We start from the raw sequence: 27,906 nt of genomic DNA on the forward strand, positions 1-27,906 counted from the left end.
CAGGACAGGCATACAGTCTGGACCTCCACCGTGCCAGGACAGGCATACAGTATGGACCCTCACCTTGCCAACACAGGACAGGCATACAGATTTGACCCCAACTGTGCCAACACAGGACAGGCATACAGTATGGACCCTCACCGTGCCAGGACAGGACTGGCATACAGTCTAGACCCCCACCGTCCCAGAACAGGACTGGCATACAGTGTATACCCCCACTGTGCCAGGACAGGCACACAGTCTGGACCCCCACCGTGCCAGGACAGGTATACAGTCCGGACCTCCACCGTGCCAGGACAGGCATACAGTATGGACCCTCACCTTGCCAACACAGGACAGGCATACTGTATGGACCCCAACTGTGCCAACACAGGACAGGCATACAGTCTGGACCCCCACCGTCCCAGGACAGGACTGGCATACAGTGTATACCCCCAATGTGCCAGGACAGGCATACAGTCTGGACCCCCACCGTGCCAGGACAGGCATACAGTCTGGACCTCCACCGTGCCAGGACAGGACTGGCATACAGTCTGGACCCCCACCGTGCCAGGACAGGCATACAGTCTGGACCTCCACCGTGCCAGGACAGGCATACAGTCTGGACCTCCACCGTGCCAGGACAGGCATACAGTCTGGACCTCCACCGTGCCAGAACAGGACTGGCATACAGTCTGGACCCCCACCGTGCCAGGACAGGCATACAGTCTGGACCTCCACCGTGCCAGGACAGGCATACAGTCTGGACCTCCACCGTGCCAGGACAGCCATACAGTATGGACCCTCACCTTGCCAACACAGGACAGGCATACAGATTTGACCCCAACTGTGCCAACACAGGACAGGCATACAGTATGGACCCTCACCGTGCCAGGACAGGACTGGCATACATTCTAGACCCCCACCGTCCCAGGACAGGACTGGCATACAGTGTATACCCCCACTGTGCCAGGACAGGCATACAGTCTGGACCCCCACCAAGCCAGGCCAGACTTCCTAAAGTGAGCTGCGTGTTTGGTCAATGCCGCTGCTGACTCACTCCCAGAGAACATGTCTGGACCAAACCACTCCTAGCACCACTAGCAGACTACTTGATGAAGTCAGCCTAGCCTTTCCAGTCACCTCAGTCTGGATGCTGCTCATGGACTTGGACACCAGACAGTAAAGAGTTCTGGGGTCCTTCAAAGATAGGATGTTAGCATGAGCAGATACATCAAGTTTGCCATCAACACCTTCAGGACTTCAGGAGACATCAATGGTAGTGAAAAGCACCAAGTTCCTGTCCTGGTCTACCACCGCCGTGACCACGGCAACATTTAGCTCCCACAAACTAGCAGACAACTAAGTCACCGGTAGTGTTTTAGCAAAGTAGGTGTGGGCAAAAATGGATTTGCTAACATAGATCTATTATTTCTTTGCCAAGATAAGACGGATGTTTTGCCGCTAGTATCATGTCCCCAGTGATGCATACCTGATGTGGTCCTAGATGGCGTCCTCTTCCTGTTAGCCCAGTCAGAACAAGGACAGAGCAGATTCTAGAAAATGGTGGCGAATAAAAGCAGACGTTTGGGTGAGGGCATTTTGGACTTCAAAGAGGAGAAGGAAAGTGAAATGTGACCAACCTTATTCTATTCCTGAAGAGAATGTAGATGACTTAGTCTGCAGTTTCTGTCCTGTGTTAAGCTACCCTAAGATGGTCCCATTCAATGTTAGGCCTACAGGCCTAGGACTACTCTTAAGCTGGTCCTATTCAATGTTGCTTCCTCACATACTTGTAGGCGTAGGACTACTCTAAGATGGTCCCATTCAATGTTAGGCCTACAGGCCTAGGACTACTCTTAAGCTGGTCCTATTCAATGTTGCTTCCTCACATACTTGTAGGCGTAGGACTACTCTAAGATGGTCCCATTCAATGTTAGGCCTACAGGCCTAGAACTACTCTTAAGCTGGTCCTATTCAATGTTGTTTCCTCACATACTTGTGGGCGTAGTACTACTCTAAGATGGTCCCAATTAATGTTAGGCCTACAGGCCTAGACCTACTCTTAAGCTGGTCCTATTCAATGTTGCTTCCTCACATACTTGTAGGCGTAGAACTACTCTAAGATGGTCCTATTCAATGTTAGGCCTACAGTCCTAGAACTACTCTTAAGCTGGTCCTATTCAATGTTGCTTCCTCACATACTTGTAGGCGTAGAACTACTCTAAGATGGCCCCATTCAATGTTAGGCCTACAGGCCTAGAACTACTCTTAAGCTGGTCCTATTCAATGTTGTTTCCTCACATACTTGTGGGCGTAGTACTACTCTAAGATGGTCCCAATTAATGTTAGGCCTACAGGCCTAGAACTACTCTTAAGCTGGTCCTATTCAATGTTGCTTCCTCACATACTTGTAGGCGTAGACTACTCTAAGATGGTCCCATTCAATGTTAGGCCTACAGGCCTAGAACTACTCTTAAGATGGTCCCATTCAATGTTAGGCCTACAGGCCTAGGACTACTCTTAAGATGGTCCCATTCAATGTTAGGCCTACAGGCCTAGAACTACTCTTAAGTTAGTCCTATTCAATGTTGCTTCCTCTCATACTTGTAGGCGTAGAACTACTCTAAGATGGTCCTATTCAATGTTAGGCCTACAGTCCTAGAACTACTCTTAAGCTGGTCCTATTCAATGTTGCTTCCTCACATACTTGTAGGCGTAGAACTACTCTAAGATGGCCCCATTCAATGTTAGGCCTACAGGCCTAGAACTACTCTTAAGCTGGTCCTATTCAATGTTGTTTCCTCACATACTTGTGGGCGTAGTACTACTCTAAGATGGTCCCAATTAATGTTAGGCCTACAGGCCTAGAACTACTCTTAAGCTGGTCCTATTCAATGTTGCTTCCTCACATACTTGTAGGCGTAGACTACTCTAAGATGGTCCCATTCAATGTTAGGCCTACAGGCCTAGAACTACTCTTAAGATGGTCCCATTCAATGTTAGGCCTACAGGCCTAGGACTACTCTTAAGATGGTCCCATTCAATGTTAGGCCTACAGGCCTAGAACTACTCTTAAGTTAGTCCTATTCAATGTTGCTTCCTCTCATACTTGTAGGCGTAGAACTACTCTAAGATGGTCCCATTCAATGTTAGGCCTACAGGCCTAGAACTACACTCAAGCTGGTCCTATTCAATGTTGCTTCTTCACATACTTGTAGGCGTAGAACTACTCTAAGATGGTCCCATTCAATGTTAGGCCTACAGGCCTAGAACTACTCTTAAGATGGTCCCATTCAATGTTAGGCCTACAGGCCTAGGACTACTCTTAAGATGGTCCCATTCAATGTTAGGCCTACAGGCCTAGAACTACTCTTAAGATAGTCCTATTCAATGTTGCTTCCTCACATACTTGTAGGCGTAGGACTACTCTTAAGATGGTCCCATTCAATGTTAGGCCTAGAACTACTCTTAAGATAGTCCTATTCAATGTTGCTTCCTCTCATACTTGTAGGCGTAGAACTACTCTAAGATGGTCCCATTCAATGTTGCTTCCTCACATACTTGTAGGCGTAGACCTCCTCTAAGGTGGTCCTATTCAATGTTAGGCCTACAGGCCTAGAACTACTCTTAAGCTGGTCCTATTCAATGTTGCTTCCTCACATACTTGTAGGCGTAGACTACTCTAAGATGGTCCCATTCAATGTTAGGCCTACAGGCCTACGACTACTCTTAAGCTGGTCCTATTCAATGTTGCTTCCTCACATACTTGTAGGCGTAGGACTACTCTAAGATGGTCCCATTCAATGTTAGGCCTACAGGCCTAGGACTACTCTTAAGCTGGTCCTATTCAATGTTGCTTCCTCACATACTTGTAGGCGTAGGACTACTCTTAAGATGGTCCCATTCAATGTTAGGCCTACAGGCCTAGAACTACTCTTAAGATAGTCCTATTCAATGTTGCTTCCTCTCATACTTGTAGGCGTAGAACTACTCTAAGATGGTCCTATTCAATGTTGCTTCCTCACATACTTGTAGGCGTAGAACTACTCTAAGATGGTCCTATTCAATGTTAGGCCTTCAGGCCTAGAACTACTCTTAAGCTGGTCCTATTCAATATTGCTTCCTCACTTGTAGGTGTAGACCTACTTTAAGATGGTCCCATTCAATGTTAGGCCTACAGGCCTATAACTACACTTAAGATGGTCCTATTCAATGTTGCTTCCTCACATACTTGTAGGCGTATAACTACTCTAAGATGGTCCTATTCAATGTTAGGCCTACAGGCCTAGAACTACTCTTAAGCTGGTCCTATTCAATGTTGTTTCCTCACATACTTGTGGGCGTAGTACTACTCTAAGATGGTCCCATTCAATGTTAGGCCTACAGGCCTAGAACTACTCTTAAGCTGGTCCTATTCAATGTTGCTTCCTCACATACTTGTAGGCGTAGGACTACTCTAAGATGGTCCCATTCAATGTTAGGCCTACAGGCCTAGGACTACTCTTAAGATGGTCCCATTCAATGTTAGGCCTACAGGCCTAGAACTACTCTTAAGATAGTCCTATTCAATGTTGCTTCCTCTCATACTTGTAGGCGTAGAACTACTCTAAGATGGTCCCATTCAATGTTAGGCCTACAGGCCTAGACCTACTGTCAAGCTGGTCCTATTCAATGTTGCTTCTTCACATACTTGTAGGCGTAGAACTACTCTAAGATGGCCCCATTCAATGTTAGGCCTACAGGCCTAGACTTACTCTTAAGCTGGTCCTATTCAATGTTAGGCCTACAGGCCTAGTACTACTCTTAAGCTGGTCCTATTCAATGTTGCTTTCTCACATACTTGTAGGCGTAGACCTACTCTAAGATGGTCCCATTCAATGTTAGGCCTACAGGCCTAGGACTACTCTTAAGATGGTCCCATTCAATGTTAGGCCTACAGGCCTAGAACTACTCTTAAGCTGGTCCTATTCAATGTTGCTTCCTCACATACTTGTAGGCGTAGGACTACTCTTAAGATGGTCCCATTCAATGTTAGGCCTACAGGCCTAGAACTACTCTTAAGATAGTCCTATTCAATGTTGCTTCCTCTCATACTTGTAGGCGTAGAACTACTCTAAGATGGTCCTATTCAATGTTGCTTCCTCTCATACTTGTAGGCGTAGACCTACTCTAAGATGGTCCTATTCAATGTTAGGCCTTCAGGCCTAGAACTACTCTTAAGCTGGTCCTATTCAATATTGCTTCCTCACTTGTAGGTGTAGAACTACTCTAAGATGGTCCCATTCAATGTTAGGCCTACAGGCCTATAACTACACTTAAGATGGTCCTATTCAATGTTGCTTCCTCACATACTTGTAGGCGTATAACTACTCTAAGATGGTCCTATTCAATGTTGTTTCCTCACATACTTGTGGGCGTAGTACTACTCTAAGATGGTCCCATTCAATGTTAGGCCTACAGGCCTAGAACTACTCTTAAGCTGGTCCTATTCAATGTTGCTTCCTCACATACTTGTAGGCGTAGGACTACTCTAAGATGGTCCCATTCAATGTTAGGCCTACAGGCCTAGAACTACTCTTAAGATGGTCCCATTCAATGTTAGGCCTACAGGCCTAGGACTACTCTTAAGATGGTCCCATTCAATGTTAGGCCTACAGGCCTAGAACTACTCTTAAGATAGTCCTATTCAATGTTGCTTCCTCTCATACTTGTAGGCGTAGAACTACTCTAAGATGGTCCCATTCAATGTTAGGCCTACAGGCCTAGTACTACTGTCAAGCTGGTCCTATTCAATGTTGCTTCTTCACATACTTGTAGGCGTAGAACTACTCTAAGATGGCCCCATTCAATGTTAGGCCTACAGGCCTAGACTTACTCTTAAGCTGGTCCTATTCAATGTTAGGCCTACAGGCCTAGTACTACTCTTAAGCTGGTCCTATTCAATGTTGCTTTCTCACATACTTGTAGGCGTAGACCTACTCTAAGATGGTCCCATTCAATGTTAGGCCTACAGGCCTAGGACTACTCTTAAGATGGTCCCATTCAATGTTAGGCCTACAGGCCTAGAACTACTCTTAAGATAGTCCTATTCAATGTTGCTTCCTCACATACTTGTAGGCGTAGGACTACTCTTAAGATGGTCCCATTCAATGTTAGGCCTACAGGCCTAGAACTACTCTTAAGATAGTCCTATTCAATGTTGCTTCCTCTCATACTTGTAGGCGTAGAACTACTCTAAGATGGTCCCATTCAATGTTGCTTCCTCACATACTTGTAGGCGTAGACCTCCTCTAAGATGGTCCTATTCAATGTTAGGCCTACAGGCCTAGAACTACTCTTAAGCTGGTCCTATTCAATGTTGCTTCCTCACATACTTGTAGGCGTAGGACTACTCTAAGATGGTCCCATTCAATGTTAGGCCTACAGGCCTAGGACTACTCTTAAGCTGGTCCTATTCAATGTTGCTTCCTCACATACTTGTAGGCGTAGGACTACTCTTAAGATGGTCCCATTCAATGTTAGGCCTACAGGCCTAGAACTACTCTTAAGATAGTCCTATTCAATGTTGCTTCCTCTCATACTTGTAGGCGTAGAACTACTCTAAGATGGTCCTATTCAATGTTGCTTCCTCACATACTTGTAGGCGTAGAACTACTCTAAGATGGTCCTATTCAATGTTAGGCCTTCAGGCCTAGAACTACTCTTAAGCTGGTCCTATTCAATATTGCTTCCTCACTTGTAGGTGTAGAACTACTCTAAGATGGTCCCATTCAATGTTAGGCCTACAGGCCTATAACTACACTTAAGATGGTCCTATTCAATGTTGCTTCCTCACATACTTGTAGGCGTATAACTACTCTAAGATGGTCCTATTCAATGTTAGGCCTACAGGCCTAGGACTACTCTTAAGCTGGTCCTATTCAATGTTGTTTCCTCACATACTTGTGGGCGTAGTACTACTCTAAGATGGTCCCATTCAATGTTAGGCCTACAGGCCTAGAACTACTCTTAAGCTGGTCCTATTCAATGTTGCTTCCTCACATACTTGTAGGCGTAGGACTACTCTAAGATGGTCCCATTCAATGTTAGGCCTACAGGCCTAGTACTACTCTTAAGATGGTCCCATTCAATGTTAGGCCTACAGGCCTAGGACTACTCTTAAGATGGTCCCATTCAATGTTAGGCCTACAGGCCTAGAACTACTCTTAAGATAGTCCTATTCAATGTTGCTTCCTCTCATACTTGTAGGCGTAGAACTACTCTAAGATGGTCCCATTCAATGTTAGGCCTACAGGCCTAGAACTACTGTCAAGCTGGTCCTATTCAATGTTGCTTCTTCACATACTTGTAGGCGTAGAACTACTCTAAGATGGCCCCATTCAATGTTAGGCCTACAGGCCTAGACTTACTCTTAAGCTGGTCCTATTCAATGTTAGGCCTACAGGCCTAGTACTACTCTTAAGCTGGTCCTATTCAATGTTGCTTTCTCACATACTTGTAGGCGTAGACCTACTCTAAGATGGTCCCATTCAATGTTAGGCCTACAGGCCTAGGACTACTCTTAAGATGGTCCCATTCAATGTTAGGCCTACAGGCCTAGAACTACTCTTAAGCTGGTCCTATTCAATGTTGTTTCCTCACATACTTGTGGGCGTAGTACTACTCTAAGATGGTCCCATTCAATGTTAGGCCTACAGGCCTAGGACTACTCTTAAGATGGTCCCATTCAATGTTAGGCCTACAGGCCTAGGACTACTCTTAAGATGGTCCCATTCAATGTTAGGCCTACAGGCCTAGAACTACTCTTAAGATGGTCCCATTCAATGTTAGGCCTACAGGCCTAGGACTACTCTTAAGATGGTCCCATTCAATGTTAGGCCTACAGGCCTAGAACTACTCTTAAGATGGTCCCATTCAATGTTAGGCCTACAGGCCTAGGACTACTCTTAAGATGGTCCCATTCAATGTTAGGCCTACAGGCCTAGGACTACTCTTAAGATGGTCCCATTCAATGTTAGACCTACAGGCCTATAACTACACTTAAGATAGTCCTATTCAATGTTGCTTCCTCTCATACTTGTAGGCGTAGGACTACTCTAAGATGGTCCCATTCAATGTTAGGCCTACAGGCCTAGTCCTACTCTCAAGCTGGTCCTATTCAATGTTGCTTCTTCACATACTTGTAGGCGTAGAACTACTCTAAGATGGTCCTATTCAATGTTAGGCCTACAGGCCTAGAACTACTCTTAAGCTGGTCCTATTCAATGTTGCTTCCTCACATACTTGTAGGCGTAGAACTACTCTAAGATGGTCCCATTCAATGTTAGGCCTACAGGCCTAGAACTACTCTTAAGCTGGTCCTATTCAATGTTGCTTCCTCACATACTTGTAGGCGTAGGACTACTCTAAGATGGTCCCATTCAATGTTAGGCCTACAGGCCTAGAACTACTCTTAAGATGGTCCCATTCAATGTTAGGCCTACAGGCCTAGGACTACTCTTAAGATGGTCCCATTCAATGTTAGGCCTACAGGCCTAGAACTACTCTTAAGATAGTCCTATTCAATGTTGCTTCCTCTCATACTTGTAGGCGTAGTACTACTCTAAGATGGTCCCATTCAATGTTAGGCCTACAGGCCTAGAACTACTCTCAAGCTGGTCCTATTCAATGTTGCTTCTTCACATACTTGTAGGCGTAGAACTACCCTAAGATGGCCCCATTCAATGTTAGGCCTACAGGCCTAGGACTACTCTTAAGATGGTCCCATTCAATGTTAGGCCTACAGGCCTAGGACTACTCTTAAGATAGTCCTATTCTATGTTGCTTCCTCTCATACTTGTAGGCGTAGAACTACTCTAAGATGGTCCTATTCAATGTTAGGCCTACAGGCCTAGAACTACTCTTAAGATGGTCCTATTCAATGTTGCTTCCTCACATACCAACAACTCTTATGTGGGCGGTTTTTCGTGTTGGACTTTGAAGAACCAGTCACTTTTTGTCCCAACAATGGTCCACTTTTAATGACACATGAAATGTCTTACAAAAGCAACAAGCAGCACATCTTTGTACCTGTAGACCATGGACAGTCTTCATTTCAAGACTTTCAGGGAGAAGAGTGGTACCAACAGACCATGGACAGTCTTCATGTCAAGACTTTCAGGGAGAAGAGTGGTACCAACAGACCATGGACAGTCTTCATATCAAGACTTTCAGGGAGAAGAGTGGTACCAACAGACCATGGACAGTCTTCATGTCAAGACTTTCAGGGAGAAGAGTGGTACCAACAGACCATGGACAGTCTTCATGTCAAGACTTTCAGGGAGAAGAGTGGTACCAACAGACCATGGACGCTCTTCATGTCAAGACTTTCAGGGAGGAGAGTGGTACCAACAGACCATGGACAGTCTTCATGTCAAGACTTTCAGGGAGAAGAGTGGTACCAACAGACCATGGACAGTCTTCATGTCAAGACTTTCAGGGAGAAGAGTGGTACCAACAGACCATGGACAGTCTTCATGTCAAGACTTTCAGGGAGAAGAGTGGTACCAACAGACCATGGACAGTCTTCATGTCAAGACTTTCAGGGAGAAGAGTGGTACCAACAGACCATGGACAGTCTTCATGTCAAGACTTTCAGGGAGAAGAGTGGTACCAACAGACCATGGACAGTCTTCATGTCAAGACTTTCAGGGAGAAGAGTGGTACCAACAGACCATGGACAGTCTTCATGTCAAGACTTTCAGGGAGAAGAGTGGTACCAACAGACCATGGACAGTCTTCATGTCAAGACTTTCAGGGAGAAGAGTGGTACCAACAGACCATGGACAGTCTTCATGTCAAGACTTTCAGGGAGAAGAGTGGTACCAACAGACCATGGACAGTCTTCATGTCAAGACTTTCAGGGAGAAGAGTGGTACCAACAGACCATGGACAGTCTTCATGTCAAGACTTTCAGGGAGAAGAGTGGTACCAACAGACCATGGACGCTCTTCATATCAAGACTTTCAGGGAGAAGAGTGGTACCAACAGACCATGGACGCTCTTCATGTCAAGACTTTCAGGGAGGAGAGTGGTACCAACAGACCATGGACACTCTTCGTGTTTTTAGAGAGAAGAGTAGTACCTGCAGACTCTTCATGTCAGACGGGTCCTGAGCGGGGAATATTCAGGCCAAAGGTCCCAGGACTGGGTTCCGACTTCCTCCTATTCATCATGTCCTGCGTGGCCGAGATGGAGAAAGCCTTGGTCTTGTTCCCACGCGGGGCCTGAAGGAAGTCCACTACCGCACAGGTGGGCTTGGGACGCCTGCGTCTTAACGCCCGTCTCTCTGCCCGGGTCTTGGGCGGGTTCAGCCCGGGGCAGATGCGGGAACAAGCCGTGGTGATTCCGCAGAAGGACGGATCGTCTGAATGGGACGACGTCTCCGAGCTGGCCTCGGACGGACAGTCTCTGGAGGACGGTCTCTTGGCGGGCACACCGTTACATAAAGGGGGAGGAGCAGCCAGACAGGAAGTCAGAGTCTCCACTTCCTCAATGGACTTCATCTTACGCCGCCGCCTCTGCAAGTTAGCCCACAAGAAGATGACACATTGTTACCCACAACACACTTCAGCAGGTCGAGTGCAACTACAAAGTACACAAGCAGGGAAGTAGTCCGCTTGTGTAAAAGCTAAATAAAAAGAGACTAAAACAAATCCTTTCCAACTTATATTCAATTGAATAGATTGCAAAGACAAGATATTTCATCTTCACACTGACAAACTTTGCTATTTTGTGCAAATATTAGCTCATTTGGGATTTGATGCCTGCGACGTGTTTCAAAAAAGCTGGCAAAAGTGGCAAAAAAGAGTGAGAAAGTTGAGGGATGCTCATCAAAGACTTATTTTTAACATGCCACAGGTGAACAGGCTAATTGGGAACAGGTGGGTGCCATGATTTGATATAAAAGCAAATTCCATGAAATGCTCACTCATTCACAAACAAAGACGGGGCGAGAGGCGCCACTTTGTCAACAAATGCCTGAGCAAATTATTTAAAAACATTTCTCAACAAGGGATTTAGGAATTTCACCATCCACGCTCCGTAATATCATCAAAAGGTTCAGAGAATGTGGGGAAATAACTTCATCAGTGTGTAAAGGATATCACCAGATGGGGTCAGGAACACTTCAGAAAACCACTGTCAGTAACTACAGTTGGTCGCTACATCTGTAAGTGCAAGTTAAAACTCTACTCTGCAAAGCCACAGCCATTCATCAACAACACCCAGAAATGCTTCGCTGGGCCCGAGCCCATCTAAAATGGACTGATGCAAAGTGGAAAAGTGTCCTGTGGTCTGAGGAGTCCACATTTCAAATGGTTTTTGGAAACTGTGGACCAAAGGGGGAAAAGACCATCGGGACTGTTGTAGGGTGAAAGTGTCCTAGGCAGCGTGTGTGATGGTATGGGGGTGTATTAGTGATTGTTGTAGGGTGAAAGTGTTCTAGGCAGCATGTGTATTAGTGATTGTTGTAGGGTGAAAGTGTCCTAGGCAGCGTGTGTGATGGTATGGGGGTGTATTAGTGATTGTTGTAGGGTGAAAGTGTTCTAGGCAGCATGTGTGATGGTATGGGGGTGTATTAGTGATTGATGTAGGGTGAAAGTGTTCTAGGCAGCATGTGTGATGGTATGGGGGTGTATTAGTGATTGTTGTAGGGTGAAAGTGTTCTAGGCAGCATGTGTGATGGTATGGGGGTGTATTAGTGATTGTTGTCGGGTGAAAGTGTTCTAGGCAGCATGTGTGATGGTATGGGGGTGTATTAGTGATTGTTGTAGGGTGAAAGTGTTCTAGGCAGCATGTGTGATGGTATGGGGGTGTAAGTTGGAAAGGATTTGTTGTATTTTCTTTTTATTTAGCATTTCCACAAGCTGACTACTTCCCTGCTTGTGTAGTTAGTACCAGAGTGTGAATGCTGACAGAATGTAGCATGAATGTAAGAATAGTTTGAATGCTAAAAAGTTTGAATGTCCAGGGAAAAAAGGAACTTGGGAAGTGTTAGGTGGAATGTGTCGAAAGTGGAATACTTTGAATGGGTTGAAAAATGATGGAATTGTGCAACTTGGAAAAATGTCAGCGGGAACTTTCTGGGAATTTGGGGACGGGCGGGATTTTTTTGGTAAAATGATTAGTAGCGTGAATGTCCTGAATGAGCTGAGTTGGTTGGCGTTGGAATTGTTGAAGTCGCTCAAGAAACGTTGACATTTTTTAATAGAAAACTGCTAATATGGGATTTGGGGAAAACTGGGAATTTTTCAAGTTGTTAAACCAACTTGTTTTTTTGTGCTGACTATGAGGAATGTTTAGACAGCGGAACAGTTGAAGTGGGGTGAAAAATGTGGAAGGAGTCATCACATTAAAATAAGGTTAGAAAAAAAAACAGGAATTCCTGGAAATGTGTTGTATGTAGAAAGATGGTAGTTTGAATGTGTTGAATTGTGATAGTTTCAAAAATGGCCAATTCATTTTGAATGGGGAAAATGTCCCGAAAAAGTGGGAATTCTGGGAAATGTGAATGTAAATGTATTCACTGACAACTTCTCCACGTTTGATGTTCTACCTGCTGGTGGTGCACCTCCACCCACTGTGTGTTTCTCAGGGGGGGTGTGATCATGTCCTCATGAAATGAATGAATGAATATATGTGAACATGAGGTCCAATATTAAGATGTCCCCATGAAATGGAATGAATTAATATATGTGAACATGAGGTCCAATATTATGATGTCCCTATGAAATGAATGAATGAATATATGTGAACATGAGGTCCAATATTATCATGTCCCCGATAAAAGAATGAATGAATATATGTGAACATGAGGTCCAATATTATGATGTCCCTATGAAATGAATGAATGAATATATGTGAACATAAGGTCCAATATTATCATGTCCCCAATAAAAGAATGAATGAATATATGTGAACATAAGGTCCAATATTATGATGTCCCTATGAAATGAATGAATGAATGTATGTGAACACAAGGTCCAATATTGTGATGTCCCCATGAAATGAATGAATGAATACATGTGAACATAAGGTCCAATATTATGATGTCCCTATGAAATGAATGAATAAATATATGTGAACATGAGGTCCAATATTATGATGTACCTATGAAATGAATGAATGAATATATGTGAACATGTGGTCCAATATTATCATGTCACCATGGAATGAATGAATATATGTGAACATAAGGTCCTATATTATCATGTCCTCATGAAATGAATGAATGAATATATGTGAACATAAGGTCCAATATTATGATGTCCCTATGAAATGAATGAATAAATATATGTGAACATGAGGTCCAATATTATGATGTACCTATGAAATGAATGAATGAATATATGTGAACATGTGGTCCAATATTATCATGTCACCATGGAATGAATGAATATATGTGAACATAAGGTCCTATATTATCATGTCCTCATGAAATGAATGAATGAATATATGTGAACATGTAGTCCAATATTATGATGTCCCCATGAAATGAATGAATATATGTGAACATAAGGTCCAATATTATGATGTCCCTATGAAATAAATGAATGAATAAATGTGAACATGAGGTCCAATATTATCATGTCACCATGAAATGAATGAATGAATAAATGTGAACATGAGGTCCTATATTATCATGTCCCCATGAAATGAATGAATGAATATATGTGAACATGAGGTCCAATATTAAGATGTCCCCATGAAATGAATGAATTAATATATGTGAACATGAGGTCCAATATTATGATGTCCCTATGAAATGAATGAATGAATATATGTGAACATAAGGTCCAATATTATCATGTCCCCGATAAAAGAATGAATGAATATATGTGAACATGAGGTCCAATATTATGATGTCCCTATGAAATGAATGAATGAATATATGTGAACATAAGGTCCAATATTATGATGTCCCCGATAAAAGAATGAATGAATATATGTGAACATGAGGTCCAATATTATGATGTCCCTATGAAATGAATGAATGAATATATGTGAACATAAGGTCCAATATTATGATGTCCCCAATAAAAGAATGAATGAATATATGTGAACATAAGGTCCAATATTATGATGTCCCTATGAAATGAATGAATGAATATATGTGAACATAAGGTCCAATATTATCATGTCCCCAATAAAAGAATGAATGAATATATGTGAACATAAGGTCCAATATTATGATGTCCCTATGAAATGAATGAATGAATATATGTGAACATAAGGTCCAATATTATCATGTCCCCAATAAAAGAATGAATGAATATATGTGAACATGAGGTCCAATCTTATGATGTCCCTATGAAATGAATGAATGAATATATGTGAACATGAGGTCTAATATTATGTCCCTATGAAATGAATGAATGAACATATGTGAACATAAAGTCCAATATTATGATGCCCCCATGAAATGAATGAATGAATATATGTGAACATAAGGTCCAATATTATGATGTACCTATGAAATGAATGAATATATGTGAACATGAGGTCCAATATTATCATGTCCCTATGAAATAAATGAATGAATAAATGTGAACATGAGGTCCAATATTATGATGCCCCCAATAAAAGAATGAATGAATAAATGTGAACATGAGGTCCAATATTATGATGTCCCTATGAAATGAATGAATGAATATATGTGAACATGAGGTCCAATATTATGATGTCCCCAATAAAAGAATGAATGAATAAATGTGAACATGAGGTCCAATATTATGATGTCCCTATGAAATGAATGAATGAATACATGTGAACATAAGGTCCAATAGTATGATGTCCCTATGAAATGAATGAATGAATACATGTGAACATAAGGTCCAATATTATCATGTCCTCATGAAATGAACGAATGAATATATGTGGACATGAGGTCCAGCAGGAGAAGAATGTGTGTGACTAACCCACCTTCCTGTTGGCTGGACTCTCCTCAGCCTGGACACTGTCCACCCCTGCAAGACAGAGACCGGGGTCACGGTCCTGACTTGACATGCCAAGAAGCAACATTTGCTACCTTTAATGGTGTCGGACTGCGAGGGGTTGATGAGTGGATAGGAGGCGCTCCTCTTGAGGGCGGAGTCATGACAGGAAGTCAAGTGGCTGATGAGAGGAGAAAGAGGCGGAGTCAGAATGAAGACAAGATGATGCTACCAGTGTGTACCTGGCAGGACCACAGTAGGTGTAGGTGGTGTCCGGGGGCAGCCGTGGTCCTGCAGGAGGACTGATGAACATGCAGCACTTGGCACACAGCAGCAGGGTGACGCACACGGCCAGCAGCACACACACCGCCAGGTACTTCTCCCTCAGACACACCTGTGTGGGCACACACCTGCATCTTTACATCCTCCCTGGCACACACCTGCATCTTTACATCCTCCCTGGCACACACCTGCATCTTTACATCCTCCCTGGCACACACCTGCATCTTTACATCCTCCCTGGCACACACCTGCATCTTCACATCCTCCCTGTCACACACCTGCATCTTCACATCCTCCCTGTCACACACCTGCATCTTTACATCCTCCCTGTCACACACCTGCATCTCTACACCCTCCCTGTCACACACCTGCATCTTTACATCCTCCCTGGCACACACCTGCATCTTTACATCCTCCCTGGCACACACCTGCATCTTTACATCCTCCCTGGCACACACCTGCATCATCATGCATCTTTACATCCTCCCTGGCACACACCTGCATCATCATGCATCTTTACATCCTCCCTGGCACACACCTGCATCATCATGCATCTTTACATCCTCCCTGGCACACACCTGCATCATCATGCATCTTTACATCCTCCCTGGCACACACCTGCATCTTTACATCCTCCCTGTCACACACCTGCATCTTTACATCCTCCCTGGCACACACCTGCATCATCATGCATCTTTACATCCTCCCTGGCACACACCTGCATCATCATGCATCTTTACATCCTCCCTGGCACACACCTGCATCTTTACATCCTCCCTGTCACACACCTGCATCTTTACATCCTCCCTGGCACACACCTGCATCTTTACATCCTCCCTGTCACACACCTGCATCATCATGCATCTCTACATCCTCCCTGGCACACACCTGCATCATCATGCATCTTTACATCCTCCCTGGCACACACCTGCATCATCATGCATCTCTACACCCTCCCTGTCACACACCTGCATCTTTACATCCTCCCTGTCACACACCTGCATCTTTACATCCTCCCTGGCACACACCTGCATCTTTACATCCTCCCTGTCACACACCTGCATCATCATGCATCTCTACATCCTCCCTGGCACACACCTGCATCATCATGCATCTTTACATCCTCCCTGGCACACACCTGCATCATCATGCATCTCTACACCCTCCCTGTCACACACCTCCATCTTTACATCCTCCCTGGCACACACCTGCATCTTTACATCTTCCCTGGCACACACCTGCATCATCATTCATCTCTACATCCTCCCTGGCACACACCTACATCATCATGCATCTCTACATCCTCCCTGGCACTCACCTGCATCATTATGCATCTTTACATCCTCCCTGGCACACACCTGCATCATCATGCATCTTTACATCCTCCCTGGCACACACCTGCATCCTCCAAGTGAAGTCACCTGTGCATTATACTGGCAAGGCTTCTTCAAAAGATGGGGCAAATATATGTTTTGTGTAGGTGGCCAGCACCGTTTTGTCCTACTGATGTCGGTGGTACTTGAACTCAGCATAGTTTGTGTACATGTACAACTTTCTCCGACATTGGCACAGGAAAACATGTTTTATGCCACGCCTTCTTTGTCTCATTTTGTCCACCCAATGTTTTATACTGTGTGTGATTAGCATATTCATGGTAATCCATGCTAGCATGCTATTTAGGCTAGCGCTATGTACCTGTCGTCAGTAGCTATATTTTTAATTTCCTTTACTTATGTCCTCTGTGTATTTATTATTATATAACATTTCCTGACTTTATAAACATAACATAAACTTTTATAAACGGAAAAAAGATTTTGTTGGCGATAACAAATATCAACTATCTTGTACTTGGTATCATTACAGTAGATCCATTTGTTTACATTCAAGGGTGCTAGCTTGCTGTTAGCGGTGAGCTATTGTATCCTCCTATGGTGTGTAGTGAAGCATGTTTAGCTGTTCCTCGTCCTCCAGTGATAATGTTATTGGAAAAAACTTACTTTTTTGCCGCCATGGAGACCAGGATTAAAGTAGCTAAAACACTGTGGATGGATGTTAGCCATGTCTTAAAACAGCTCTTCCTGAGGGTGTTTCAGTGTTATCTTGACTTTTTACACTAAATGCGTCCGTTCTCCCTTTTTTGTCTACAGACTGTGTCTGCTTGTAAGTACTCGGTGTGCGCGCGCTGCCCAACATGCTCCTCTGCTTTTCTGTCTAGATACTGTGTCTGCTTGTAAGTACTCGGTGCGTGTGCGCTGCCCAACATGCTCCTCTGCTCCTAAAAGCCGCAATGTCACCGCCTGTGTGATGTACGTCCTGCCCCTTTAATCAATAGAAAGGAGTATAGTACTGTTCTGATTGATTAGTACCAACCCTCGTGCACACTTGAAGTATTTAGTAGCATGGAATGTTAGAAAATGCTCGATCAGGTGCAGAAACACACAAAGGACTAATGCTGTCTTTCATTCGATTGAAGCGGAGTGGTAATTTCCCAATCATTCATGAATTGATCACTTGAGACAGTTGAACGATGCAGACACGTTTGTTACTGGCTACTTTTGAAGATGTTTGAAAGTAGAATGATCAGCTTTGAGCCAGGTGTAGTAGGCTCCAGTCCAGTCCAGCAGGTGTAGTGATGTGTGAGTGACATGACAGTGGGCTCTGTCTATAAGAGGAGGTAGGCTCCAGGATGGAAAAAGCGGTAGCAAATGCTCTACCTGGTTCTGCAGCTGGCTGAGTGTGACGGACAGGTTGATGACCATGTGAGTCATGTTCTCCAGCTGGCCTTGCAGCAGGTGGATGGACTCAGTCTGACGCTGGTCCTGCACGGAGCAACATGATGAATCATAAATGATACAACACAGGTGGATGGACTCGCTCTGACGCTGGTCCTGCACGGAGCAACATGAGGAATCATAAATGATACCTCACCTGCTCCTCTGCGATTCTGGAAGTGTTCTGCAGTTTGATGATGGTTTGGTTGAAGGCCTTCTGCATCTCCTCCATCTGCTTGCGATATCTGAACGTGAAGGAAACACATGAGGAGATGCCAGAACTTCCCCCCATGAGACACATGAGGAGATGCCAGAACTTCCCCCCATGAGACACATGAGGAGATGCCAGAACTTCCCCCCATGAGACACATGAGGAGATGGGAGAACTTCCCCCCATGAGACACATGAGGAGATGCCAGAACTTCCCCCCATGAGACACATGAGGAGATGCCAGAACTTCCCCCCATGAGACACATGAGGAGATGCCAGAACTTCCCCCCATGAGACACATGAGGAGATGGGAGAACTTCCCCCCATGAGACACATGAGGAGATGGGAGAACTTCCCCCCATGAGACACATGAGGAGATGCCAGAACTTCCCCCCATGAGACACATGAGGAGATGCCAGAACTTCCCCCCATGAGACACATGAGGAGATGGGAGAACTTCCCCCCGTGAGACACATGAGGAGATGGCAGAACTTCCCCCCATGAGACACATGAGGAGATGCCAGAACTTCCCCCCGTGAGACACATGAGGAGATGGGAGAACTTCCCCCCGTGAGACACATGAAGAGATGGCAGAACTTCCCCCCGTGAGACACATGAGGAGATGGCAGAACTTCCCCCCATGAGACACATGAGGAGATGCCAGAACTTCCCCCCATGAGACACATGAGGAGATGCCAGAACTTCCCCCCATGAGACACATGAGGAGATGGGAGAACTTCCCCCCATGAGACACATGAGGAGATGGGAGAACTTCCCCCCATGAGACACATGAGGAAATGCCAGAACTTCCCCCCATGAGACACATGAGGAGATGCCAGAACTTCCCCCCATGAGACACATGAGGAGATGCCAGAACTTCCCCCCATGAGACACATGAGGAGATGCCAGAACTTCCCCCCATGAGACACATGAGGAGATGCCAGAACTTCCCCCCATGAGACACATGAGGAGATGCCAGAACTTCCCCCCATGAGACACATGAGGAGATGCCAGAACTTCCCCCCATGAGACACATGAGGAGATGCCAGAACTTCCCCCCATGAGACACAGGAGGAGATGGCAGAACTTCCCCCCATGAGACACATGAGGAGATGCCAGAACCTCCCCCCATGAGACACAAGAGGAGATGGCAGAACTTCCCCCCATGAGACACATGAGGAGATGGCAGAACTTCCCCCCATGAGACACATGAGGAGATGCCAGAACTTCCCCCCATGAGACACATGAGGAGATGCCAGAACTTCCCCCATGAGACACATGAGGAGATGGCAGAACTTCCCCCCATGAGACACAAGAGGAGATGGCAGAACTTCCCCCCATGAGACACATGAGGAGATGGCAGAACTTCCCCCCATGAGACACATGAGGAGATGCCAGAACCTCCCCCCATGAGACACAAGAGGAGATGGCAGAACTTCCCCCCATGAGACAAGAGGAGATGGCAGAACTTCTCCCCATGAGACACAAGAGGAGATGGCAGAACTTCCCCCCATGAGACACATGAGGAGATGGCAGAACTTCCCCTCCATGAGACACATGAGGAGATGCCAGAACTTCCCCCCATGAGACACATGAGGAGATGGCAGAACCTCCCCCCATGAGACACATGAGGAGATGCCAGAACTTCCCCCCATGAGACACAAGAGGAGATGCCAGAACTTCCCCCCATGAGACACAAGAGGAGATGGCAGAACTTCCCCCCATGAGACACATGAGGAGATGGCAGAACTTCCCCCCATGAGACACAAGAGGAGATGGCAGAACTTCCCCCCATGAGACACAAGAGGAGATGGCAGAACTTCCCCCCATGAGACACAAGAGGAGATGGCAGAACTTCCCCTCCATGAGACACATGAGGAGATGGCAGAACCTCCCCCCATGAGACACATGAGGAGATGCCAGAACTTCCCCCCATGAGGAGATGCCAGAACTTCCCCCCATGAGACACAAGAGGAGATGGCAGAACTTCCCCCCATGAGAGACAAGAGAAGATGGCAGAACTTCCCCCAATGAGACACAAGAGGAGATAGCAGAACTTCCCCCCATGAGACACATGAGGAGATGGCAGAACTTCCCCCCATGAGACACAAGAGGAGATGCCAGAACTTCCCCCCATGAGACACAAGAGGAGATGGCAGAACTTCCCCCCATGAGACACAAGAGGAGATGCCAGAACTTCCCCCATGAGACACATGAGGAGATGCCAGAACTTCCCCCCATGAGACACATGAGGAGATGCCAGAACTTCCCCCCATGAGGAGATGCCAGAACTTCCCCCCATGAGACACAAGAGGAGATGGCAGAACTTCCCCCCATGAGAGACAAGAGAAGATGGCAGAACTTCCCCCAATGAGACACAAGAGGAGATAGCAGAACTTCCCCCCATGAGACACATGAGGAGATGGCAGAACTTCCCCCCATGAGATACAAGAGGAGATGCCAGAACTTCCCCCCATGAGACACAAGAGGAGATGGCAGAACATCCCCCCATGAGACACAAGAGGAGATGCCAGAACTTCCCCCATGAGACACATGAGGAGATGCCAGAACTTCCCCCCATGAGACACATGAGGAGATGCCAGAACTTCCCCCCATGAGGAGATGCCAGACCTTCCCCCATGAGACACAAGAGGAGATGCCAGAACTTCCCCCCATGAGACACAAGAGGAGATGCCAGAACTTCCCCCCATGAGACACATGAGGAGATGGCAGAACTTCCCCCCATTAGGTTCCTCACCTCTGGCTGAGCTGCTCCAGGTAGCGTCCACTGAGGGACATGTTGGTCTCCAGGGCCTTGATGCGGTTGTTGAGTCTCATGAACACGGACTCCTTCTGGCCGGCGGTGTGCAGCAGGTTGTTGTCCGTGGTGTTAGGAGGCTCGGCGTACATGTCCGGGAGGCCGCTGGAGGAGAAGTCTTCTGTGAGGTCTGGGAGTGTGTGCGGGGGTTCGGGGGCAGGAACATCTTCTCCAGCCATGTCAGAGGGGACTGGTGCCAGGGGAACAATGTCCTGGCCTTCTTCTGGGCCGACACAAGGTGTTTCCAGCAGACTGAGGCTGGGCTCCAGCTGGCTGATGGAGTGCTCCTGAGAGTCTATGACAGTCTTCTCTGGAGGTAGGCTGCCTCCACTTCCTGGCTCCCTGGCAGGAGCTTCTTCTTCTTCTTCTTCTTCTTGTCGGGGCTGATGTTTGTCCTCTGGGGGCTGTGGCAAAGGTGTGGCGGTCCTGCAGAGGAGCAGCAAACACTGCTGCTGCAGATACTCCTGGAGGGAGTCTGCACAGCAACAAGACACATGCTCCTCCTCCCGCTCTTCATCCGGCTCCTCCTCTTTTTCCAAAAGGGTTATTGTGGAGACGATGGAGTCCTCTTCCTCCGACTCTAAAGGGATGACAATCTGCTCCTGCAGATGTTGACTCACATTGTCAGGAAGAAGGTGTGGAGCTGAAGGTTCAGTGGTGACCACATCTGGAGAGGCGGCTGCCTCCTCCAACTCAGGACTACCAAAGAAGAGCAGGAGAGCAGTGTTCATCATCAGCTAACAGCCATAATGTTTGCTGTGCAATAGTCTTCTAGCAGACATGTTGTTGCTTGTGCTACGGCGCCATCTTTTAGACAAGTTCTCTCACTAAAATGTACCTTCCCTTTTAATGCCTTAAACTGGAAGTAAAACCATCCATAGCGATTCTACATTCATCACTCCGAGTAAGGTTTGTCAGTTTTACAATATAACTAAAACTATTCTTACTCACTAAAGTGCCCCATGTGTGACGTCTGTAGGAGTGTTTTTATGCATATTTCTACCTGCTATCTTAATCTAATCAAGCTAGGCTAATATGCTAACACATGTACGAGTGTCTGTGTTTGTACTATTGACTAAATCTTTTTGTATTGTTTCACTGGCACTAATTCCTCAGTAAATTCACCAAAACATCACTGTGGAGTTATTGTGTCTGTTTAGCTGATTGGAGAGCTAGCTAGGAGTTAACTCCTCTTATTGAGTCTGTTTAGCTGATTGGAGAGCTAGCGAGGAGTTAACTCCTCTTATTGAGTCTGTTTAGCTGATTGGAGAGCTAGCGAGGAGTTAACTCCTCTTATTGAGTCTGTTTAGTTGATTGGAGAGCTAGCTAGGAGTTAAATCCTCTTATTGAGTCTGTTTAGTTGATTGGAGAGCTAGCTAGGAGTTAACTCCTCTTATTGAGTCGGTTTAGCTGATTGAGAGCTAGCTAGGAGTTATCTCCTCTTATTGTGTCTTTTAAGCTGATTGGAGAGCTAGCTAGGAGTTAACTCCTATTGTGTCTGTTTAGCTGATTGGAGAGCTAGCTAGGAGTTAACTCCTCTTATTGTATCTGCTTAGCTGATTGGAGAGCTAGCTGGGAGTTAACTCTTATTGATTCTGTTTAGTTGATCAGAGAGCTAGCTAGGAGTTAACTCCTCTTATTGAGTCTGTTTAGTTGATCGGAGAGCTAGCTAGGAGTTAACTCCTCTTATTGAGTCTGTTTAGTTGATTGGAGAGCTAGCTAGGAGTTAACTCCTCTTATTGAGTCTGTTTAGCTGATTGGAGAGCTAGCTAGGAGTTAACTCCTGTTATTGAGTCTGTTTAGCTGATTGGAGAGCTAGCGAGGAGTTAACTCCTCTTATTGAGTCTGTTTAGTTGATTGGAGAGCTAGCTAGGAGTTAACTCCTCTTATTGAGTCTGTTTAGTTGATTGGAGAGCTAGCTAGGAGTTAACTCCTCTTATTGAGTCTGTTTAGTTGATCAGAGAGCTAGCGAGGAGTTAACTCCTCTTATTGAGTCTGTTTAGCTGATCAGAGAGCTAGCTAGGAGTTAACTCCTCTTATTGAGTCTGTTTAGTTGATTGGAGAGCTAGCTAGAAATTAACTCCTCTTATTGAGTCTGTTTAGTTGATTGGAGAGCTAGCTAGAAATTAACTCCTCTTATTGAGTCTGTTTAGTTGATTGGAGAGCTAGCTAGGAGTTAACTCCTCTTATTGAGTATGTTTAGTTGATTGGAGAGCTAGCTAGGAGTTATCTCTTATTGTGTCTGTTTAACTAATTGGAGAGCTAGCTAGGAGTTAACTCCTCTTATTGTGTCTGTTTAGTTGATTGGAGAGCTAGCTAGGAGTTAACTCCTCTTATTGAGTCTGTTTAGCTGATTGGAGAGCTAGCTAGGAGTTAACTCCTCTTATTGAGTCTGTTTAGTTGATCGGAGAGCTAGCTAGGAGTTAACTCCTCTTATTGAGTCTGTTTAGTTTATCAGAGAGCTAGCTAGGAGTTAACTCCTCTTATTGAGTCTGTTTAGTTGATCGGAGAGCTAGCTAGGAGTTAACTCCTCTTATTGAGTCTGTTTAGTTGATCGGAAAGCTAGCTAGGAGTTAACTCCTCTTATTGAGTCTGTTTAGCTGATTGGAGAGCTAGCTAGGAGTTAACTCCTCTTATTGAGTCGGTTTAGCTGATTGGAGAGCTAGCTAGAAGTTAACTCCTCTTATTGAGTCAGTTTAGCTGATATGAGAGCTATACTTCAGTTTAGTTTGTTTACTGCCGTGTTATGTGAAGTCATTACACAAAGTATACTGTATATTTTCGACTTATAGTCCAGTGCAGCTAATCTATGTAAATAATCTAGTAGGTGGGTCTTCTACTGTGTAGTACAGTAGGTAGAGCAAATAGGACTTGTGACTCACTTGGTAGTTGGGTCTGTGATGGGAGTTGGAGTGGTCACATGACTTCCATCCTGGGATGAGATGTTTCCTGAACAACACAAAGAAGAAGAAGAAGAGATATGGACAGTGCAGGACAATGTGAGGAGAACATATTGATGTAGAGCAGCACAATCACAGTCATGTGGGAGGAGTCACAATATTCATGTAGAGCAGCACAAGCACAGTCATGTGGGAGGAGTCACAATATTGATGTAGAGCAGCACAAGCACAGTCATGTGGGAGGAGTCACAATATTGATGTAGAGCAGCACAAGCACAGTCATGTGGGAGGAGTCACAATATTGATGTAGAGCAGCACAATCACAGTCATGTGGGAGGAGTCACAATATTCATGTAGAGCAGCACAATCACAGTCATGTGGGAGGAGTCACAATATTCATGTAGAGCAGCACAAGCACAGTCATGTGGGAGGAGTCACAATATTGATGTAGAGCAGCACAAGCACAGTCATGTGGGAGGAGTCACAATATTGATGTAGAGCAGCACAATCACAGTCATGTGGGAGGAGTCACAATATTGATGTAGAGCAACACAAATCACAGTCATGTGGGAGGAGTCACAATATTGATGTAGAGCAGCACAAGCACAGTCATGTGGGAGGAGTCACAATATTGATGTAGAGCAGCACAAATCACAGTCATGTGGGAGGAGTCACAATATTGATGTAGAGCAGCGCAATCACAGTCATGTGGGAGGAGTCACAATATTGATGTAGAGCAGCACAAGCACAGTCATGTGGGAGGAGTCACAATATTGATGTAGAGCAGCACAAGCACAGTCATGTGGGAGGAGTCACAATATTGATGTAGAGCAGCACAATCACAGTCATGTGGGAGGAGTCACAATATTGATGTAGAGCAACACAAATCACAGTCATGTGGGAGGAGTCACAATATTGATGTAGAGCAGCACAAATCACAGTCATGTGGGAGGAGTCACAATATTGATGTAGAGCAGCGCAATCACAGTCATGTGGGAGGAGTCACAATATTGATGTAGAGCAGCACAAGCACAGTCATGTGGGAGGAGTCACAATATTCATGTAGAGCAGCACAAGCACAGTCATGTGGGAGGAGTCACAATATTGATGTAGAGCAGCACAAGCACAGTCATGTGGGAGGAGTCACAATATTGATGTAGAGCAGCACAAGCACAGTCATGTGGGAGGAGTCACAATATTGATGTAGAGCAGCACAATCACAGTCATGTGGGAGGAGTCACAATATTCATGTAGAGCAGCACAATCACAGTCATGTGGGAGGAGTCACAATATTCATGTAGAGCAGCACAAGCACAGTCATGTGGGAGGAGTCACAATATTGATGTAGAGCAGCACAAGCACAGTCATGTGGGAGGAGTCACAATATTGATGTAGAGCAGCACAATCACAGTCATGTGGGAGGAGTCACAATATTGATGTAGAGCAACACAAATCACAGTCATGTGGGAGGAGTCACAATATTGATGTAGAGCAGCACAAGCACAGTCATGTGGGAGGAGTCACAATATTGATGTAGAGCAGCACAAATCACAGTCATGTGGGAGGAGTCACAATATTGATGTAGAGCAGCGCAATCACAGTCATGTGGGAGGAGTCACAATATTGATGTAGAGCAGCACAAGCACAGTCATGTGGGAGGAGTCACAATATTGATGTAGAGCAGCACAAGCACAGTCATGTGGGAGGAGTCACAATATTGATGTAGAGCAGCACAATCACAGTCATGTGGGAGGAGTCACAATATTGATGTAGAGCAACACAAATCACAGTCATGTGGGAGGAGTCACAATATTGATGTAGAGCAGCACAAATCACAGTCATGTGGGAGGAGTCACAATATTGATGTAGAGCAGCGCAATCACAGTCATGTGGGAGGAGTCACAATATTGATGTAGAGCAGCACAAGCACAGTCATGTGGGAGGAGTCACAATATTCATGTGGAGCAGCACAATCACAGTCATGTGGGAGGAGTCACAATATTGATGTAGAGCAGCACAAGCACAGTCATGTGGGAGGAGTCACAATATTGATGTAGAGCAGCACAAGCACATTCATGTGGGAGGAGTCACAATATTGATGTAGAGCAGCACAAATCACAGTCATGTGGGAGGAGTCACAATATTGATGTAGAGCAGCACAATCAGTCATGTGGGAGGAGTCACAATATTGATGTAGAGCAGCACAAATCACAGTCATGTGGGAGGAGTCACAATATTGATGTAGAGCAGCACAAGCACAGTCATGTGGGAGGAGTCACAATATTGATGTAGAGCAGCACAAGCACAGTCATGTGGGAGGAGTCACAATATTGATGTAGAGCAGCACAAGCACAGTCATGTGGGAGGAGTCACAATATTGATGTAGAGCAGCACAATCACAGTCATGTGGGAGGAGTCACAATATTGATGTAGAGCAACACAAATCACAGTCATGTGGGAGGAGTCACAATATTGATGTAGAGCAGCACAAATCACAGTCATGTGGGAGGAGTCACAATATTGATGTAGAGCAGCGCAATCACAGTCATGTGGGAGGAGTCACAATATTGATGTAGAGCAGCACAAGCACAGTCATGTGGGAGGAGTCACAATATTGATGTAGAGCAGCACAAGCACAGTCATGTGGGAGGAGTCACAATATTGATGTAGAGCAGCACAAGCACAGTCATGTGGGAGGAGTCACAATATTGATGTAGAGCAGCACAATCACAGTCATGTGGGAGGAGTCACAATATTGATGTAGAGCAACACAAATCACAGTCATGTGGGAGGAGTCACAATATTGATGTAGAGCAGCACAAATCACAGTCATGTGGGAGGAGTCACAATATTGATGTAGAGCAGCGCAATCACAGTCATGTGGGAGGAGTCACAATATTGATGTAGAGCAGCACAAGCACAGTCATGTGGGAGGAGTCACAATATTCATGTGGAGCAGCACAATCACAGTCATGTGGGAGGAGTCACAATATTGATGTAGAGCAGCACAATCACAGTCATGTGGGAGGAGTCACAATATTGATGTAGAGCAGCACAATCACAGTCATGTGGGAGGAGTCACAATATTGATGTAGAGCAGCACAAATCACAGTCATGTGGGAGGAGTCCCAATATTGATGTAGAGCAGCACAATCACAGTCATGTGGGAGGAGTCACAATATTGATGTAGAGCAGCACAAATCACAGTCATGTGGGAGGAGTCACAATATTGATGTAGAGCAGCACAAATCACAGTCATGTGGGAGGAGTCACAATATTGATGTAGAGCAGCACAATCAGTCATGTGGGAGGAGTCACAATATTGATGTAGAGCAGCACAAATCACAGTCATGTGGGAGGAGTCACAATATTGATGTAGAGCAGCACAATCACAGTCATGTGGGAGGAGTCACAATATTGATGTAGAGCAGCACAAATCACAGTCATGTGGGAGGAGTCACAATATTGATGTAGAGCAGCACAAATCACAGTCATGTGGGAGGAGTCACAATATTGATGTAGAGCAGCACAATCAGTCATGTGGGAGGAGTCACAATATTGATGTAGAGCAGCACAAATCACAGTCATGTGGGAGGAGTCCCAATATTGATGTAGAGCAGCACAATCACAGTCATGTGGGAGGAGTCACAATATTGATGTAGAGCAGCACAATCACAGTCATGTGGGAGGAGTCACAATATTGATGTAGAGCAGCACAATCACAGTCATGTGGGAGGAGTCACAATATTGATGTAGAGCAGCACAAATCACAGTCATGTGGGAGGAGTCCCAATATTGATGTAGAGCAGCACAATCACAGTCATGTGGGAGGAGTCACAATATTGATGTAGAGCAGCACAAATCACAGTCATGTGGGAGGAGTCACAATATTGATGTAGAGCAGCACAAATCACAGTCATGTGGGAGGAGTCACAATATTGATGTAGAGCAGCACAATCAGTCATGTGGGA

At 45.3% G+C, this 27,906-nt stretch overlaps 1 protein-coding gene and 1 long non-coding RNA gene across 6 annotated transcripts in view; both read right to left on the minus strand.

Moving 5' to 3' along the window:
- Nucleotides 1-6,056, minus strand: part of LOC133550794 (uncharacterized) — an 11,543-nt gene extending 5,487 nt beyond the window's left edge. Inside the window, exons 1-2 of the long non-coding RNA XR_009806377.1 lie at nt 1,623-6,056; nt 1,472-1,535 (exon numbers count right to left, since the gene is read on the minus strand). This is a non-coding gene — a long non-coding RNA (uncharacterized LOC133550794). The remainder of the gene's footprint in view (nt 1-1,471; nt 1,536-1,622) is intronic.
- A 3,865-nt stretch (nt 6,057-9,921) lies between these two features.
- LOC133550796 (SUN domain-containing ossification factor-like) overlaps nt 9,922-27,906 on the minus strand; it is a 59,905-nt gene continuing 41,920 nt past the window's right edge. For 2 of the 5 annotated variants that reach the window (XM_061896840.1, XM_061896839.1), the window contains 8 exons: nt 23,918-23,984; nt 20,976-21,734; nt 18,165-18,252; nt 17,951-18,124; nt 15,197-15,348; nt 15,050-15,135; nt 14,944-14,987; nt 9,922-10,541 (listed from right to left, as the gene is read on the minus strand). In XM_061896840.1, the coding sequence (XP_061752824.1) occupies nt 10,122-10,541; nt 14,944-14,987; nt 15,050-15,135; nt 15,197-15,348; nt 17,951-18,124; nt 18,165-18,252; nt 20,976-21,734; nt 23,918-23,984 (1,790 nt within the window). In that variant the 3' untranslated portion in view covers nt 9,922-10,121. The remainder of the gene's footprint in view (nt 10,542-14,943; nt 14,988-15,049; nt 15,136-15,196; nt 15,349-17,950; nt 18,125-18,164; nt 18,253-20,975; nt 21,735-23,917; nt 23,985-27,906) is intronic. The other 3 variants (XM_061896841.1, XR_009806379.1, XR_009806380.1) reach the window with 3 other exon arrangements.

The sequence above is a fragment of the Nerophis ophidion genome, linkage group LG04, assembly GCF_033978795.1.
Source record: "Nerophis ophidion isolate RoL-2023_Sa linkage group LG04, RoL_Noph_v1.0, whole genome shotgun sequence".
Lineage (NCBI taxonomy): Eukaryota > Metazoa > Chordata > Actinopteri > Syngnathiformes > Syngnathidae > Nerophis > Nerophis ophidion.